The 18,332-nt window shown below is 35.3% G+C and overlaps 1 protein-coding gene across 1 annotated transcript in view; it reads right to left on the bottom strand.

Moving 5' to 3' along the window:
- Nucleotides 1-18,332, bottom strand: part of lta4h (leukotriene A4 hydrolase) — an 83,448-nt gene that overhangs the window by 41,628 nt on the left and 23,488 nt on the right. Inside the window, exons 4-5 of the mRNA XM_073065909.1 lie at nt 14,215-14,283; nt 11,742-11,846 (exon numbers count right to left, since the gene is read on the bottom strand). Of these exons, the coding sequence (XP_072922010.1) occupies nt 11,742-11,846; nt 14,215-14,283 (174 nt within the window). The remainder of the gene's footprint in view (nt 1-11,741; nt 11,847-14,214; nt 14,284-18,332) is intronic.

The following is an 18,332-nucleotide window of genomic DNA, read 5'->3' as shown; positions in this document are numbered from 1 at the left end:
TGACAGAACACACCCCACACAATTATTGTTAGATAGAAGGATTAAAAATGGTTCAGTAAGCCAAAGCAGAATTGCTAGATGGACATTGCTGCTGCAAGAGAGAAATATTAGCGTAAAGCGAGTAAACACAACCTCTATGTCAGCCAGTAACCTGGTATACCAAGGAAGTGAACATGAGTGTCAAGTTATGATAGCAAATGATCCCTAGGGACCATTTGCATCAAAACAAAAAGGAGGGGGTGGAAACAGTTCAGATAATGTCTGAGAACAAAGACACAAAGCGAAAAGAAAAACCCTATTTTAAAATATGGCTCATCAGTATAGGATGGTGAGAGGAGAACTGAGTGTGGCAAGCTAGGAGAGGATGAACATAGCCAGGAAAGTTGCCTAAAACCATGAGTGCACAGGCAGCTTAACTGGCAGCTGTAGCATATGTGGTTAGCTACCCAGAACAGTTCCCACTCGGGTCAGTCATACACGCTGATAGCATACATGTTTGTAACAGCCTCGCAGAACATTTGCCTCTATCTACTGCTTTATTACTATATAGATTTGAGGCAGCAAAGGTAAAAGAATAAAGTCATGAAGGTGAAAGCCCACTCTAAATTATCTCCTGAGGGTAATAGAAAGGCTGATGAATTGGCAAAGAAAGGTACTTTAATTGGCAGGAATGACAGCCATAGATTGGGGAGATTGGGAGGCAGAAGGAACAAGAGACTAAGGTTATGGATTTAATAGAGGAGCAGAAGAAAGAATTTTTTTAAAAATAGAAGGAGCAGGGTCTGAAATGTATAAAACGTACAAGGGAGTGTTTGTCAAAGATGGAGCTGTCCTTTATGAAGGAAAGCTTATGGTTCAAAAGAGAGGAAGAAACCAGATGATCCAATGGTACCATGATCTATGGGGACACCAGAGGTGCAAAAGCACCCTGGAAAAGATCAAAGAAGTGGGCTGGTGGCTCAAGATGAAGGATGATGTGGAGCAAAACTCGCTTGATCTGTGCATAACAATATCCTGACAGAAAGGCAAAGAAATGACCCCTTCAACACATCAGACCAGTGGAAGGTCCTTGGACTAATTTGCTGATAGATAATATTGGTTTTACACCACCTGCCCCAGGAGTGTACAAATATATTCTGCTAGTAATAGATAACTTTATGAAGTGGGCAGAACCTTTCCCGGCTAAGACAAACACAGCACAGGCCACTGCAAAAATCTCATTGGAAAGGATATTCGCTCGCTGGGCACGACTCAAGAGTATCGAATCGGATCAAGGCACACACTTCACAGCCCAGATAATGCAAGATGTCATGGCACTTTTAGAGATCAAGCAAAGATTTCATATACCCTATAGACCAGTCTAGTGGAATTGTAGAAAGGATGAATCGAACACTAAAAAATATGACTGCAAGAATGGTGCAACATGGAACATGGCAGGTAGTTTTGCCTTGTGTCTTGATGATTATAAGTAATACAGTGGTATCTTCAACAGGTTACACCCCTTATAAACTCACAACCGGAAGAGACATGAGAAGATTGGAGTTGTTAGGATTAGATTTGTCAGAACCCAAAATCGGTGGAATTGTGTCAGAAAAGCAGGTACAACAATTGGTAGAGACAGTGAAAGAGGCCAATTACATAACAGCCCACCAAATAGGAAAGAAACAGCAACATTGTAAAATCTACTTTGACTCAAAAGTCAGTCCCATAGAATTAAGCCCAGGACAAAGTGATGATTAGGACACACTAGCACCCCATTTTTAAATCCAAGCTTTGCAGGGTCCCATGAAATTACAGACAAAGCATGCCCTTCAGTGTACAAAGTACTAACTTCTCCAGATAAAAATGGGTGGTACCACACCAACCAGCTGAAACTGGTGGGGAGAAACAGGAATGTTATCACCATTGGCACACAACAATTGATGTACATGATGGCCTCGATTTGGGAGACTTGAGGATGGAAAACTGTTCCAAGAAGATGGGAACAGGTCCTATCAAGGGGGTGATTTTCAGTTCCCTTGTCCTGAAAACCAGGGGAGCTTTGTCAGAAAATCAAAAGGAAAAGGGAAATATGCCAGTGTTCATTTCACCTATCCAGAAAGAAAATTGGATGAGGAAAAATGGGCGCCTTAAGTCCAAAGACAATAGGGAGTCCAGTTTGGATGGTCTAGAAAAACAAACAGAAAATATGGACTAAAAATAATTTAAGATATAAACCTAAAAATATGAGCAGAAATTATCCTTGTATGTTACAGATTTAATTCAACATGGAGAAAATAATGTATTTCGTTGTAATGGAATTAACCATAACTGGGGCCTTTTATCCATATTGCTTCAGAGACGGTCCCTGGACAAACCCGACAACAGTGAAGCCATTGCTTGGAGAATACTCAGTGAACAAAAATCTTCTCAACGGACACGGGCAGTGCGGGCTAACAAAGGAAAAACTGAGGATTCAAGTTTGTATTATAATGGGGTAGATGGCTTGACATGTGTGGACAAAACTACATATTTCAGAAGGTACAAAGGTACAGTTCCTATGCAGTAAAATTCTAGATGTCACATTAATCAGTATCCCAGAGGGGATAATCGTAAGTCAGTCTGTAGGTCCAATTATTGAACAGCCTTCAGGTAATGGTGGCCATGATAAGATTACAGTTCTGTGGGATCACACATGTGAATATTGAGTGGAGTAGTGATCTACACTACCCCACTCAATATTTGAGTACATTGGCGAAATTCATCCGTGGGTGAGAATAGTATCGCATGCTGCTGTAATTAAGCACTGATAATTGTAATGCCCAATGTATATCAAATGAGAAGGTGGAAAGCTGAAACAATGGAAAAATAGAGGACAATACTTTCATGAAGCAGCACAGATGATTGTCAGTCTAAATTTAGTTAGTAAATGTTATTACTTATAGAATACAAGCGTTGCACATCTACTGAGAATCCATGGCAGTCAGCTGAATGAGACGAGGAAAATGATCTTAAGATAATTATCTTTGGATCAAAAGGAGGGAAATGTTGGGCATAAGGAACTAAAGTCTACAAATTAGTGGATTTGATAAATCAAGGACCAGGGGTGATTCTTGTAACGCTCCCTAGCCACCCTTTTTATTCTTGAGATTTTCCTTAACCTTACCTGCCAGATACATCTCATACGCTCTTTGTTTTCCCGATTCCCTCTTGTATATTCCTAATCTTTATATAATCAAGGGATTAAACAGATCTCTGACACATCTCAATCTATGCTTCCTTGCTGAAGGGTCTCAGCCCGAAACTAATCTTTTCTATGGATGCTGCATGGTCTAATGAGCTACTCCAGCATTTTGTGTGTGTATACTCTTCTCTAGTTCTGCTCTAGTTTAGGGCCCTAACACCAGTATACCTTTTCTATCCTTTTCCATCACCATCTTAAAACATGGAATTATGTTTGCTTGAGCCAAAGTGCTCCCTTGACTGCCGCCTTGGTTAGTTACCCAGCTCATTCCTCAGCAGGAAGTCCATTGCACCATGTGAATCAGCAAACTTTCCTGGATACATTTCACAATTACTAATCCATTAAGGCCTTAAGCACTCTGTATGATTCATTCAATACTGGGGAAATTAACATTTCCCACTAACACAACCCTGTTATTATTACAACTATGAACAGTTTCTCTACACATTGCTCAAGTTCTTGCTGACTATTTTGAGATCCATAATACAGCACCACTAGAGTGACACTTCCCTTCTTGTTACTCCTTAGACAACTCCAAGTTTGTCATCTCTAAGAACTATGACATTTCCCTTAATCAAGAAAGCAGCACCCGGGGGGCGTCACGTGATGACGTAGGATCGAGACGTTGGGAATCCAGCTCCCTCGTAAAAAGTAATGAAATAGGGTTTAAATGAAGAAGAGTTAACAAATATCTACTAGAAACTATTTATAAGTCACTCAGGATTATCTTTTGATATGGCTCCTAAACCGAAACAGAAGAAAGCTACTACTTCGAAGACTGCGCAAATCGGCGGGGAAAAAGGCCTAACCGTCTCGGCAAAGCCTCGGACTCAAGTTGGATCTCCTCCCGGCGAAGTGCATGGCACTTCTGATGATGCGGGACAGGAAGCTGCAGCAATGTCGGCGGTCTCCAAGAAGAAACGGCAAGAACAACGCATGCGCGAAGGAACAAGTATGCATGAACAGATATTAACAAAACTACAAATCCCAACTACGGCTGGAAGTGAATCGGAAGTGAAATCAGACTCTTTGGGAAATTCAGAGGAAGAAGAGGAAAAGAAGGAGATTAAAGGAGACATAAAAGATATCCTGATATATATTATGAATGAATTAAAAGCTATAAGGATGCAGAATACACTCGATAATGCGGTGGAAAAACAAAAGAAGGTGGATAATAAAGTTAAAGCGATGGAAGTAAAAGTGGAAGAAAACACTGAAAGAATAGATAAGATAGAAGACAATAATCTTGCCTGGACAAAAGAAAGAAAACAGATGTTGGAAAAAATAGATGCACTTGAAAACTCTAGTAGATGAAATAATATCAAAATTGTTGGTCTTATGGAAGGTACAGAGGGAGAAAATCCAATAAAATTCTTTCAAGAATGGATTCCGAAAATTTTGGAAATGAAAGAAGGAAGCCAAGTAATTGAAATTGAAAGAGCACACAGAGCTTTAAGACCAAGACCTCAACAAGATCAAAATCCAAGATCAATTTTGATAAAATGCTTAAGGTACCAAGATAAAGAAATGATCCTGAAGGCAGCTACTCAAGGTGCTAAAAAGAGAAATGGGCCATTGATAATAGAAGGGAAAAGAGTTTTTTTTTAATCCAGACATAAGTTACGATCTTCTGAAGAGGCGGAAGAAATTTAATCCAGTGAAAAAATCTTTATGGGAAAAGGGCTATAAATTTTTAATGAGCTACCCAGCAAAATTGATAATTTTCCTGGATAATGAAGAAAGAAGATTTTTCGTTGACTATCGGAAAGCGGAGAAATTTGTACAAGAATTACCTGATCTCCACGAAGAGAAGTAAAGAATTATAGAAATGAAATGGACTAATGATGAAGACTGAAACAAGGTTGGACTTGACGGACATTTATAAAAAAAATAGTTGAGGAGTATTAATTGGGAGTAGAGACATTAATTATTTTCTTTTTTTTCTTCACTAATATATTTTCTTTTTTTTTGCGGGGGAGCTGGAAGAGCTCCTGATCGATGGCTGCGAGTTTCACGTGTACAATCATGGCGATTGCCATGACCCGTAAAATGGGGGGGGGGTAATGTTGTGTTCTTTTTATTCGCAACATTAGTGGGGGGGTACTTTGTTTTTTTTTCTTATATATTAGTTATCTTTCTTCTATTTTTCTTCTTTTTTGCCTCGATGGTTGGGGAGAAACTCATAGCAACATGGAGAATTTTAAAAAGTTCCCAAGGTATTATGAATGATTAATTTACTTAATTTTTTAAAGTTTTAATGTTAATGGAATTAATGGACCTGTGAAAAGAAAAAGAGTTTTAACATATGTTAAGAAAATGAAAGGAGATATAGCTTTTTTCCAAGAAACACATTTAACAGAAACAGAACATAACAAATTAAAGAGGGATTGGGTTGGAAATGTCATTGCAGCTTCATTTAATTCAAAATCGAGAGGAGTTGCAATTTTGGTTAATAAATCTTCACCAATTAAAATACAAAATGTAATAATTGATTCTGTGGGGAGATATGTGATTATACATTGTCAAATTTTTTCAGAATTATGGACTTTTATGAACATTTATGCACCAAATGAAAATGATGCAAAATTCATACAAGAACTTTTTTTGAACTTGGCTGATGCACATGATAAAATATTAATAGGTGGAGATTTTAATTTTTGTTTAGATCCAGTTTTGGATAGGTCAACTAAAGTTGCTACAAAATCAAAAGTAATAAAACTAACTTTATCATTAATGAAAGATTTAAACCTGATTGATATATGGAGAAAAATTAATCCAAGAGAAAGAGATTATTCATTTTATTCAAATAGACATAAAACTTACTCAAGGATTGATTTTTTTTATTATCAAAAAATATTCAAGATAGAGTGAAAAGTGTGGAATATAAAGCAAGAATACTGTCAGATCATTCCCCCTTGATAATGACAATGATAATGATGGATAAGGAGGAATCGATTTATAGATGGAGATTTAATTCAATTTTATTAAAACGTCAAGATTTTTGTGATTTTATGAAAAAACAGATACAATTTTTTTTGGATACAAATTTACATTCAGTTGAGGATAAAATTGTATTATGGGAAGCGATGAAAGCATATTTAAGGGGTCAGATTATAAGTTATACATCTAAAATTAAGAAGGAATACATGGCAGAAATAGATCAATTGGAAAAAGATATCATAAAGTTAGAAAAAGAATCTCAAAGATATATGACAGAAGAAAAACGAAGACAACTTGTTAATAAAAACCTACAATATAATACACTCCAGACATATCGTACAGAAAAGGTAATTATGAGAACTAAACAGAAATATTACGAATTAGGTGAAAGATCACATAAAATTCTTGCTTGGCAGTTGAAAACAGAACAGGCTTCTAAAACAGTAAATGCAATTAGAACAAGTGTAAATAAGGTTACTTATAAACCTTTAGAAATTAATGAAACTTTAAAAAAATTTTATACTGAACTATATCAATCAGAATCACAAAACAAGATTGCTGAGATAGATAAATTTATCACAAATAACCCTTCCAAAATTAAATTTAGAAGAACAGAAAGGATTAGATATGCTCTTTACATTAAAAGAGGTTGAAGAAGCTTTAGGATCACTTCAGAATAATAAATCCCCAGAAGATGGTTTTCCTCCTGAATTTTATAAAAAATTTAAAGATTTATTAATTCCTCCTTTTATGGAATGAATATACCGTGGAAAGAATGCATAAACTCCCAAAATCTTTTTTAACAGCGATCATAACTGTATTGCCAAAAAAAAGATAGAGATCCTTTAAAACCAACATCATATAGGCCTATTTCTTTGTTGAATATAGATTATAAAATAATAGCAAAAATTTTATCTAATAGAATATCTAAATATTTACCAAAATTAATACATATGGATCAAACAGGTCTTATTAAAAACAGACAATCAATGGATAATATAACCCGGTTACTTAGTATAATTCATTTGGCACAAAAAAGAGAGGAAATGAGTGTGGCAGTTGCTTTGGATGCAGAAAAAGCATTTGATAGATTGGAATGGGATTTTTTTATTTAATATTGGAAAAATATGAGTTAGAAAAATCTTTTATACAATAGATTAAAACCTTAAATACTAATCCTCAAGCTAAAGTAGTTACAAATGGTCAGATTTCAACACCATTTTGCTTAGCAAGGTCAACTAGACAAGGCTGCCCATTATCACCTGCTTTATTTGTATTGGCAATAGAACCAGTAGCTGAATTAATTAGAACAGATTCAGACATTGGGGGCTTTAGCGTTAATCAAGAAGAATATAAGATTAATTTATTTGCTGATGATGTTTTGATTTATTTAACAAACCCATTGCAATCTTTGCAAAGATTATCTTTTAGATTGGAAGAATATGGGAAAATATCAGGGTATAAAGTAAATTGGGATAAAAGTGAAATTTTACCCCTTACCAAAGGAAATTATAATCAATGTCGATTAGTAACTCAATTTCGATGGTCAATAAATGGGATAAAATATTTAGGTATTAGAGTTGATAATGATGTAAAAAATTTATATAAACAAAATTATTTGCCATTATTTAAAAAAATAAAAGAGGATCTTGATAAATGGATGATGTTACCAATAACATTAATAGGTAGAGTTAATGCTGTAAAAATGAATATATTTCCTAGATTGCAATATTTATTCCAAACTTTACCAATACAATTACCTCAAAAGTTTTTTCAAGAACTGAATAAATATGTAAGGAAATTTCTTTGGAAAGGAAAGATGTCAAGAATATCATTGGAAAAATTGACATGTAAATTTGATTTAGGAGGGTTACAACTTCCAAATTTTAAGAATTATTATAAAGCAAATCAACTTAGATTTATTGCGTCTTTTTTTGATGAAGAAAAACCGGCATGGATTAGAATAGAATTAGATAAGATAGGAGAAAACATACCAGAAGATTTTATATATAAATGGGAATCCAAATGGATACGGGAAAAAAAAGAATCTCTTATATTAAGACACTTGATTGATTTATGGAATAAGGTAAATATGGATGATGAGATAAAGAAATCTTTATTAGCAAAAAGAACTTTAATTCAAAATAGGCTTATTCCTTTTACAATGGATAATAAACTTTTACATAATTGGTTCCAAAAGGGGATTAAATATATAGGTGATTGTTTTGAAGGAGGTATATTGATGTTGTTTGATCAATTAAAAAAATAAATATCAAATATCAAATAACACTCTTTTCTGTTATTTTCAATTAAAGGCCTATTTAAGAGATAAACTGGGTCAAACAATGTTGATGCCAAAACCTAGTGAAATAGAAATAGTAATTCAAAAAGGAAAAATTAAAAAATTTACATCTTGTATGTATAATTTGATTCAAAAACAGAATTAAATCAGGAATTCATAAATCAAGACAAAAATGGGAATCTGATTTGAATGTTAAAATTGATAGAAAAAACTGGTCAAGATTATGTTTTGATAGTATGAGAAATACAATAAATGTTCAACTTAGATTAATACAATATAATTTTTTACATAAATTATATATAACACCACAGAAAATAAATAGATTAAATTCAAATACGTCTGACCAATGTTTTCGATGTAATCAAGAAATTGGTACTTTTTTTTTACATTCTACCTGGTCTTGTCTTTTAGATTCAACCATTTTGGATAAATCTAAGACCTTTATTGGAACAAATTACTGGCGTACAACTCCCACATAGTCCAGTATTATTTTTATTAGGAGACATTGAAGGGACAATACCGAAACTTAAATTGAATAAGTATCAGAAAAAATTTATTAAAATTGCATTGGCAGTAGCCAAAAATGTTATCGCAGTTACTCGGAAATCTGATTTATATTCAACTATTGATTGTTGGAATAATGAAATACATAGTTGTATTCCACTTGAAAAAATTACATACAATCTAAGAAATGAATATGATATATTTTTGAAAATTTGGCTCCCATACTTACAAAAGATAGGATTAAATACATAGGTCCTTTGAAGATAAAATTATAAAGTAATTGGGGAAAGTAAAAATAAATATTAAAACTATTTTGAACTCCATGGAGCATGTGGGGATCCTCCGATATCCAGGCAATCTTTCTCTTCTTTTTTTTCTTTCTTTAGATAAGGGTTAAGGGGGGGAGGGGGGAGGGTTAATATTATTTTTCTCACTATTTTATCATCACATTTATTCTTTGTAATTTTCTAAAATTTAATAAAAATTAAAAAAAAGGAGGCAGCACCCCTTTCTCACTTATCTGTATCTCTCATTTATCTGTATCTCTGTCATATCTGTAAACTAGATAGAGCTGCCAGTCCTGCCCTTCTCGCAGCGATATTTTAGTTATAGCTATAACATCCCAGACCCCAGAACTAATCCACACCAAGTTCATCCATTTTACCGTTCAGTTTTGTGCACTGAATAAATGCAGCTTAACGGAGTATCCCTTTCCTAATTACAAGACTTGCTTGTGCCTTCTGTTTCATCCCTTAACAACAACTCAGAGTCCCCCCCCCACCACCAATATTGTTTCTACCTTCCTATTTTACACCAAACTTCCCTGCAAGGACATTAGTCCCTCTCTGGTTCAAGTGCTACCTGTCGCTCTTGTATAAAACAGATCTGAATGGTCCAATATACCAGCTCATCAGCCTCAAATTTATCTGGTCTACCTTTCAATCCCTGACCTCACTTACACATGGCACTGTGACCATTATCTCCAAGGTCCTGCTTTTTACTAAACACCCTTTACTCATTCTGCAACACATGGTCTACCTATGTTGATTGTACCAGTGTGTAGCTCGGCCTCTGGCTAACCGTCCTCCCACTATAGAATTTCCCACAGCTGCTCAGAGGTTTCCTTGATCCTGACACCTGGGTGACAACACAGCATTCCGGCATTTCTTCTGCAGCCACAGAACCTAACTATTGAGTATCTATCACAATCACTGTCTCTCTGCACCCTTCTCCTCTGAGCCTCAGAGGCAGAGACCCGCTACTAGCCCCTTAAAGATTATTCCCCTTGACAGTATCCAAAGAGATATGCCTGTTAGTGAGGTTTTGCTTACTCTCCTTGTTTTTCCTGGTAGTCACCCATCTAACTGACGCCTGCATCTTGGATGTGACCACCTTAGAAAAAAAAAATCCTATTTATTATGTTCTCAGATTGATTCACCATTTTGCCTAGATAATCCATCTTTGAAGAAATATTAATTTGTCAGTCTTAAATACAATTTGCAGCCACCTGGATACAGTAGCCAAGAAAGCCAACCAGCACCTCTAGTCCCTCAAAAATCTAAGGAAATTAACCAGGTCCACTATGACTCCTATGAACTTCTACTGATGTACTATATAAAGAATTCCATTTAGATGCATCACAACTTGATACAAGAATTATGAACACAGTCCAGTCCATAATGCAAACTAGTCTCTTCTCCATTAATTGTCAATACTTCCCATTTCCTTGGAAAAAAACAGCCGGCATAATCAAATTATCAATGTACTGATGTGATAAAATTACCTGTATGATCAGCATATGCTGCATTTTTTTCACCTTTCACCTCAATGTCCTTATGTATGGAATGATCTGTCTGGATGGCAAAGTCTTTTTTAATATGTTCGTTGCAGGATCAATATGTATAACTTGAGAAATTTGACTGTATGTGTATGTGAATGGTACAGAGAGCATTGGTTCAAGCACAGTTGATAGGACTATGCAGAATAATAGTTTGGCATGGACTAGATTAGTGCTTTATATCTCTGTGGTAGAGCAGCACATGACAATAAATAAAAATCACAAATATAAAGAATTTCAGGGACTTTTCAACTCCTTTTGTCAACAAACCTAATTTAGTCATCAGTAGCAGAGTTGTTCAGCTGGTCATGGGTTCAAAATTTCCTTCCACATTGTTGCAGAATCTCTATTGAAATGAATGGATTTGTATTTCCTGTGCCAAGCCAGTTAGGCAGAAGGCACTTGTTCCATCTTGGCTGTGCAGAGCCAATATTGAAGTGTAACTCTGAAAATGCTAGTGAAACCAGTACAATCAGAACTAGGTCTTTGAAGGGATGTCACCCGTTGTAGAAATGCCTGAGTCATTCAATTTTTCAGATATCCCAAAGTGCTTCATTTGCCTGTTATGCAGTCAGCAAGTCACTTTTGTGTCTATATTTAAACACATCAGATTAATTACAGTACATTTGGGTTCTTTTTCTGATCTTGCACAACCTTGCTGATGTTCAAATTATGAGCAACACTATCCCAATGACAGAATCCCAAACCCGATTTCCATATACTAGTTTTTAGCCACTCTCATCCCAAAAGCTACCTAATTCAACATATACACAGTTTCCCAAATATAGTGACAGTTTTAAGTACCATTGAAGTTCAGTGCTTCACAAGTCTGATTGTACGAAATCAGTACAATCAGTCCGATTGCACTAAAGTAAAACATTTCAACTCTTTACGGAGTGAGCTTGCTGTGAAATGTTACATATCCCATTACTTACAGTTTGCCGAAAACAATAAATCTTTCTACTGTCATCAAGATCATCAGGCATTTCTCCATCTCTGTTAGCACTCATAAGAGCAACCAATTCTTTTGGAACAGATACCTAATAGGAAAAGAGTGTTCACATTCATCAGTCACTTTGAACGTATTCTTACAAACATTTTCCTCACTCAGCTTTAATGATACCTACAAACGGTACTTACATTACACGCTTTCAGTGCTGCATTCCAAATAAAATTTCAACAAAATCCTGTCCTCTCATGACTTTTATTAAAAGCAATTTTTAAAAGGGCTTAAGAACTGTTAGACCTTGGAATTTATGTACACTTTTGAAAGAGTTGATTATTGCTTGAAAATACTGGACTTTCGACTGCACAAATAGTTGCAAGGGGTAAAAGGAAAGAAACATTGCTGCCCTTAATATATTGTCATTGAAATGGTGTTTATTCTGAGCAATATGAAAAACATCAGAGCCACTGAAACTAAGAGATTTACCAAAAGCATCCAGATATCCTGTTTTTTTGGAATGAACACAGAAGCCAAAGAAAAATGAGAAAATATCCGAATAGCTTGAGCATTCTTTTTATAGAACTTTACCAAAACAAGGAAAGAAATGAATCAAACCCAGACAGCCATCATAACACTGAGTACAGAAAGTATAACCGAGGAAAATTACTAATTCCCACATATTCTTAAATATCTACTCATTCTTGGTTGGTTTTTGAAAGCAATTTTCTGGGACAGATTACTTTCTCAACATTTTGCTTTCCAGTCATATTGGACTATGAGAAAATAAAATGTAGCTGAAGCCTAAATTGCATAAATTGAGCAAAAAAAGTAGTAAACAAGCCAGCACCCTGATACTAACAAAAACATACTTCACCTCTTTTATAGAAAGTTAAGTACCCACCCTTGAAGTGCAATAGCACCAGTGTTGCTAATTCCCTACTCTTAATACTCTGGGTGCCACCATTGACCAAAAACTCAATTGGACCAGCAATACAAATACAGGTATCCCCCACTTTTCGAAAGTTCACTTTACACCACTTTTATGAAAGACCTACATTAGTACTACACTAGAAAGAAATCAGAAGAGGATTTTCGTTTTTACGTGAAAGGCGAAAAGCAAAAATAGCGTTCAACGTTTGTTTTGCAGCGAGCCATTATAGAGGCAGCGAGCAGTTGGGTTTGTGGAAGTTGACATAGATGATGTTGAAGAGGTTTTGGCATCCCATGACCAAGAACTGACAGGTGAAGAGCTGATGCAATTGCAAGAGGAAAGGATAAGTGAAGTCGTCCAGGAACTGAACGTGAAGCACTTGCATGAGATTTTCACTATGATTGACAGTGCTGCAATGATTGCAGAAAAGTATGACTTTAACTTTGAAAGGGCACGTAGGTTTAGGGCAGGTTTGCAGGATGTTTTGAGTGCTTACAAAGAACTGTATGATAGAAAAATGCGCAAGGCTAAGCAGTCAAGCATACTGTCATATTTCAAGCCTTCCACATCAGCCACAGCAGACGACGAACCTCGACCTTCAACATCGAGGCACGCAGACATAGAAAGTGTAGGCGTTAGTGACCTGCCTGCCCTGTTGGATTCAGATGATGATGAGACCCTAACCCTAACACCACCCCAACCTCCGACGACTCAGCCTAACACACCATCACCACCTCTCAACCTCCCAGTGTGCTCGCTGTCTTCCCAATTCGAGTAAGTGAAACTACACTGTACATACATTATTTCTACTTTATATAGGCTGTGTATTTATCATATCATTCCCGATTTTACTATATGTTAGTCTTATTTTAGGTTTTGTGTGTTATTTGGTATGATTTGGTAGGTTATTTTTTGGGTCTAGGAACGTTCAAAAAATTTTTTCCATATAAATTCATGGTAATTGCTTCACGCCATTTCGGCTTATGAAAGGTTTCACAGGAACACTCTTTCAGATAGCGGGGGAAACCTGTCACAAGAATAGGCTGATATCCTATAGTGCGGAACTCTTCTCTAGTAAGGACCTCCCACCATTTGCAAGGCACAAGTTTGAAGTGTAATAGAATAACTCTCAAACTGACTGGATGAGTGTAACTCCAAAACCTCAACAAGCTTGATACCAGACAGGAAAAAAAAGCAGCCCGCTCAATTCTACCTCATTAACTAGACTATATGTCTACAGGGTGCATCATTCCCAACATGCACTGCAGTTACTTGGCAAACCTGCAACCTCTAGGGCATCAAGTATATAGGAACCTGACATCTGCAGATTCCCTTTAAATTGTAGAAATATATATGTTCCAAAATACTCGGCTTCCCCAAAACACTAAGTACTTTTCCTAGAAGGACACCACCACTATCTCTTCCAAAGAGCAACTAGGACTGGGCAATAAGTGTTGGCCAAACTATCAATGGCCAGATCTCAAAATAAAATTAAAATTGGCCAGTACATCTATTTTATGCAGTTACATACCCGTGCAAAGTAAGTACTTTTCACAGATGGAGTATCCTGGCAAGGCACCATACTTCTGCAATGTATAGCCTATAAGGGGGGAAAAAAAAACAAAATTTATAATGTCATGTCCTTAATACAGAGCTTTAATAGATCAAGTGAATATAGGTGCTGGTTTATAGGTGTTACAAGACATTATTCCAAATGTTTATGATTAAGAACTTTCAAGCAAAATCACAGCCCAAAACAGTGTCATGCTGGAGGGCATCTGTCAAGGGTAACAGGACCTACAACATGAGAACCATTAAAATAAGCTAAAATGGACCAGTAGCAAGTCCAATTGGAAGTCATGCTTAAGCAGATTAGCATTTTCAGTAATGCTCCAGCTTTGACCAATTCGGTGTAACAATAATAAACCAAATAACCAGAAACTTACCTCTTTCACATATCACCCTCCTTTCATGCATATGCCACACAGCAATAACTGCTCTCCACAGAAGAATTAAATAAACAGCATACTTGAGTAAAACTCACTGTATTCTCCTTTATGACTGGCTCATTGTACTGAACGTTATAAAAGCTTTACTTCATTTTATATTGGCACAAGATATTTCAGTTGCCTGGAGCAAAACTACTGCCTTTACCCAAAAAGATTAATTTTTAGTCTCTATAAGTTCAAGCCCAACTTTGGAGCAAAAACTAAGCTGTTATAATAGCCTACATGGAATACACCATAGTTGGCAGATGGAAACCAAAGATTCTGTGGAAAGGTGTTCTGACAAAAAGAATTGTTTAGATGTGGCTGCGGCCTGACATGGTTCCTGCTCTGTATTTCACTTTTGTACATTCTTGCCATTATATTTTGTCTGTGTTCTCAGTCTTTAACTGTTTTAATTCACTTTGACCAGATATCCTTACTTACCCCTTATCCCCATGGTCATTTCTACTCAGTGACATTTCTCCCTCCCCTTCCCCCACCCTGCTTGCATCTCATCGAGCTTCTTGTCTTCCCTTCTCTGTGAAGAAAGATCTGTTCAAAATATTATCTGCTTTTCTTCCCACAAACCTAGACTAACTTGCTGAGTAGTTTCAGCATTTTCAGGTTTGCCCAACACTATTCACTCAATCAGCACCACCAGACATAATCATTCATTTACTTGTTATTTGTAGAACTTTTGTGTACAAAACTGGTTAGAATATGTTCTTGTTTAAAAGCATTTTCCATTCAAATATAAATTTGGCTGTAAAAATGGTACAGTGATCCAGAACTTTATATGGTGCTATATAAAGAATGTGTTTATGCAAACAATAATTGTCCTTTAGTTATCATAATTTTTTAAATGCAAGAGATATACAGGTCTGTGATGACTATGATAATGTTGTAGCCGAGATATTAAACATACATTTGGTGCACAAAAGTTATATAATCTATTTGTTAGATGTTACTGACACTGTATTAGTTTCCACATGGAAATCAAGGGAAGAAATTGCTGCACCTTTGGTGATGAACTTTACATCCTCACTGGCCACAGGAGTGACGAATGAAGGGTGGTAAACATTATTCATTTGTTCAAGAGAGAAGGGATAACTTAGGAATTATAGACCAGCAAGTCTTACTTCAGTGGTGGGCAGATTGGAAGTAGCTTTTAGAGAAAGGATTTATGAGCATTTGGAGAAGCAGATTAGGGATAGCTAGTATGACATTGAAAGTTAGGTTATACCTCATGAGGCTGACTGAATTCTTTGAGGATGTGACAAAGCACACTGATGAAGACAGCAGTGGATGTCATGTAAATAGATTTTAGCAAGGCATTTGATAAGGTTCCTTATGTTAGGCCGATTTAAAAAGTCAGGTGCAAGGGATCCTGGAAAACTTGGCTTTGTGGATTCAGATTTGGCATGTCTATAGAAGGCAGAGGGTAGTTGTAGATGGACTGTATACTGCCCAGAGATTGGTGTCTAATATTATTCTACAAGGATCTGTCTTGGGACCTTTGCTCTTTCTTTTCTTTCTTTTCAAATCTTTTTATTAATTTTAAGAAAAACATAAGTAAAATATGAGTACAAAACATTTGAGAGTACACAATTAATAGATTAATTAAACAATCAGATATGTATTAATCAATATATAGTCTCCCAAACTCATAGTATTAATGTAAAGGAAGAAAAAGAGAAAAAGGAGAAAAAAAAAACCCCAAAAAACTAAGAGAATTAAAAAAAAACTAATAAAAAAAACTAACCAACATGGGCAATCGCATAATGTTAAATACATACAGTAGTGCCGATGACTCCGAACCTCCATCCACACAATTCAGGATAGTAACAATAAGGTTCAGGATCAGACCATTTAATTCATATGAAAATGTTGAATAATTGGTCTCCAAGTTTCCTCAAATTTAACTGAAGAATCAAAAACCACACTTCTAATTTTTTCTAAACTCAAACAGGAAATAGTTTGAGAAAACCACTGAAATACAGTTGGAGGGTTAATTTCTTTCCAATTCAGTAAAATAGATCTTCTAGCCATTAATGTAACAAATGCAATCATTCGTTGGGATGAAGCGGATAAACGCTTATTATCTATCATTGGTAGACCAAAAATTGCAGTAAAAGGATGTGGTTGGAAATTAATATTTAAAACTCTTGAAATAATATTAAAAATATCTTTCCAATAGTTTTGTAAACAAGGACAAGACCAAAACATATGGGTCAATGAAGCAACATCAGAATGACATCTATCACGGTTGGATTAACATAAGAATAAAATCGAGCAAGTTTATCTTTAGACATGTGAGCTCTATGTACAACCTTAAATTGTATTAGAGCATGTTTAGCACAGATAGAGGATGAGTTTACCAATGATAAAATTTTTTCCCATTGCTCAGTAGATATAGGACAATGCAATTCTTCCTGCCATTCCTTCTTAATTTTTTCTGATATATCTGGCTGTACATTCATAATCATATTATAAATGATAGCTACTAAACCCTTTTGACAAGGATTGAGAGCTAAAATTCTTTCTGTAATGTCCAATGGACATTCTTTCGAAAAAGACTTTAATTCATTATATAGAAAATTTCTAACTTGCAAATATCTAAAAAAATGGGTTTTAGATAAATTATATTTATTAGATAACTGTTCAAAGGACATAATGTTATCATCCAAAAACAGATCACGAAAACATGTTATACCTTTTGTTTTCCATAAAAGAAAAGCTTGATCTATAGATGATGGTCGGAAGAAGTAGTTAGATATTATAGGACTTGACAGCATAAACTTATTCAAGCCAAAAGATTTACGAAATTGAAACCAGATTCGTAATGTATACTTGACTATGGGATTAGTTATCTGTTTATTCATTTTGAGTAACGAAAAAGGAAGTGAAGATCCTAAGATTGAGATCAATGAGAAATCTTGCACAGATTTACATTCCAAATTTACCCATTATGGGCCAGCAACTGTAGTCGATTCTTGTGTCCAAAATATCAAATACCGTATATTAACTGCCCAATAGTAAAATCTTAAGTTTGGTAGAGCCAAGCCACCCTCCTTCTTAGGCTTCTGTAAATATTTTTTACCTAGTCTAGGATTTTTGATCTGCCACAAATATGAAGATATTTTAGAGTCAACCATATCAAAAAAAGATTTAGGAATAAAAATTGGTAATGCTTGAAACAGATATAGAAATTTAGGTAGTATCATCATCTTAATGGCATTAACTCTGCCTACCAAAGACAAAGATAGTGGGGACCACCTATTAGCAAGTTGCTTAATTTGATCTATTAAAGGTAAAAAATTAGTTTTAAATAAATCTTTATGTTTTTTAGTAATTTTAATACCTAAATAAGTAAAATAATCTGTAACAATTCTATATGGTACATGATTATAAATTGAAACATGCATATTTAATGGAAATAGTTCACTCTTATTAAAATTCAATTTATAACCAGAAAAATTACTAAATTGAGCAAGCAAAGAAGAAATAGCAGGAATAGATCTTTCAGGGTCAGATATATATAATAACAAGTCATCCGCATATAATGATACCTTATACATCGTCTCCCCACGGGTAATACCTAAAATATTGGGTGATTCACGAATGGCTATAGCCAAGGGTTCTAAAGCAATGTCAAATAATA

The sequence above is a fragment of the Hemitrygon akajei genome, chromosome 14 (assembly GCF_048418815.1).
Source record: "Hemitrygon akajei chromosome 14, sHemAka1.3, whole genome shotgun sequence".
Lineage (NCBI taxonomy): Eukaryota > Metazoa > Chordata > Chondrichthyes > Myliobatiformes > Dasyatidae > Hemitrygon > Hemitrygon akajei.
This window is presented reverse-complemented; position numbering and strand designations above follow the sequence as displayed.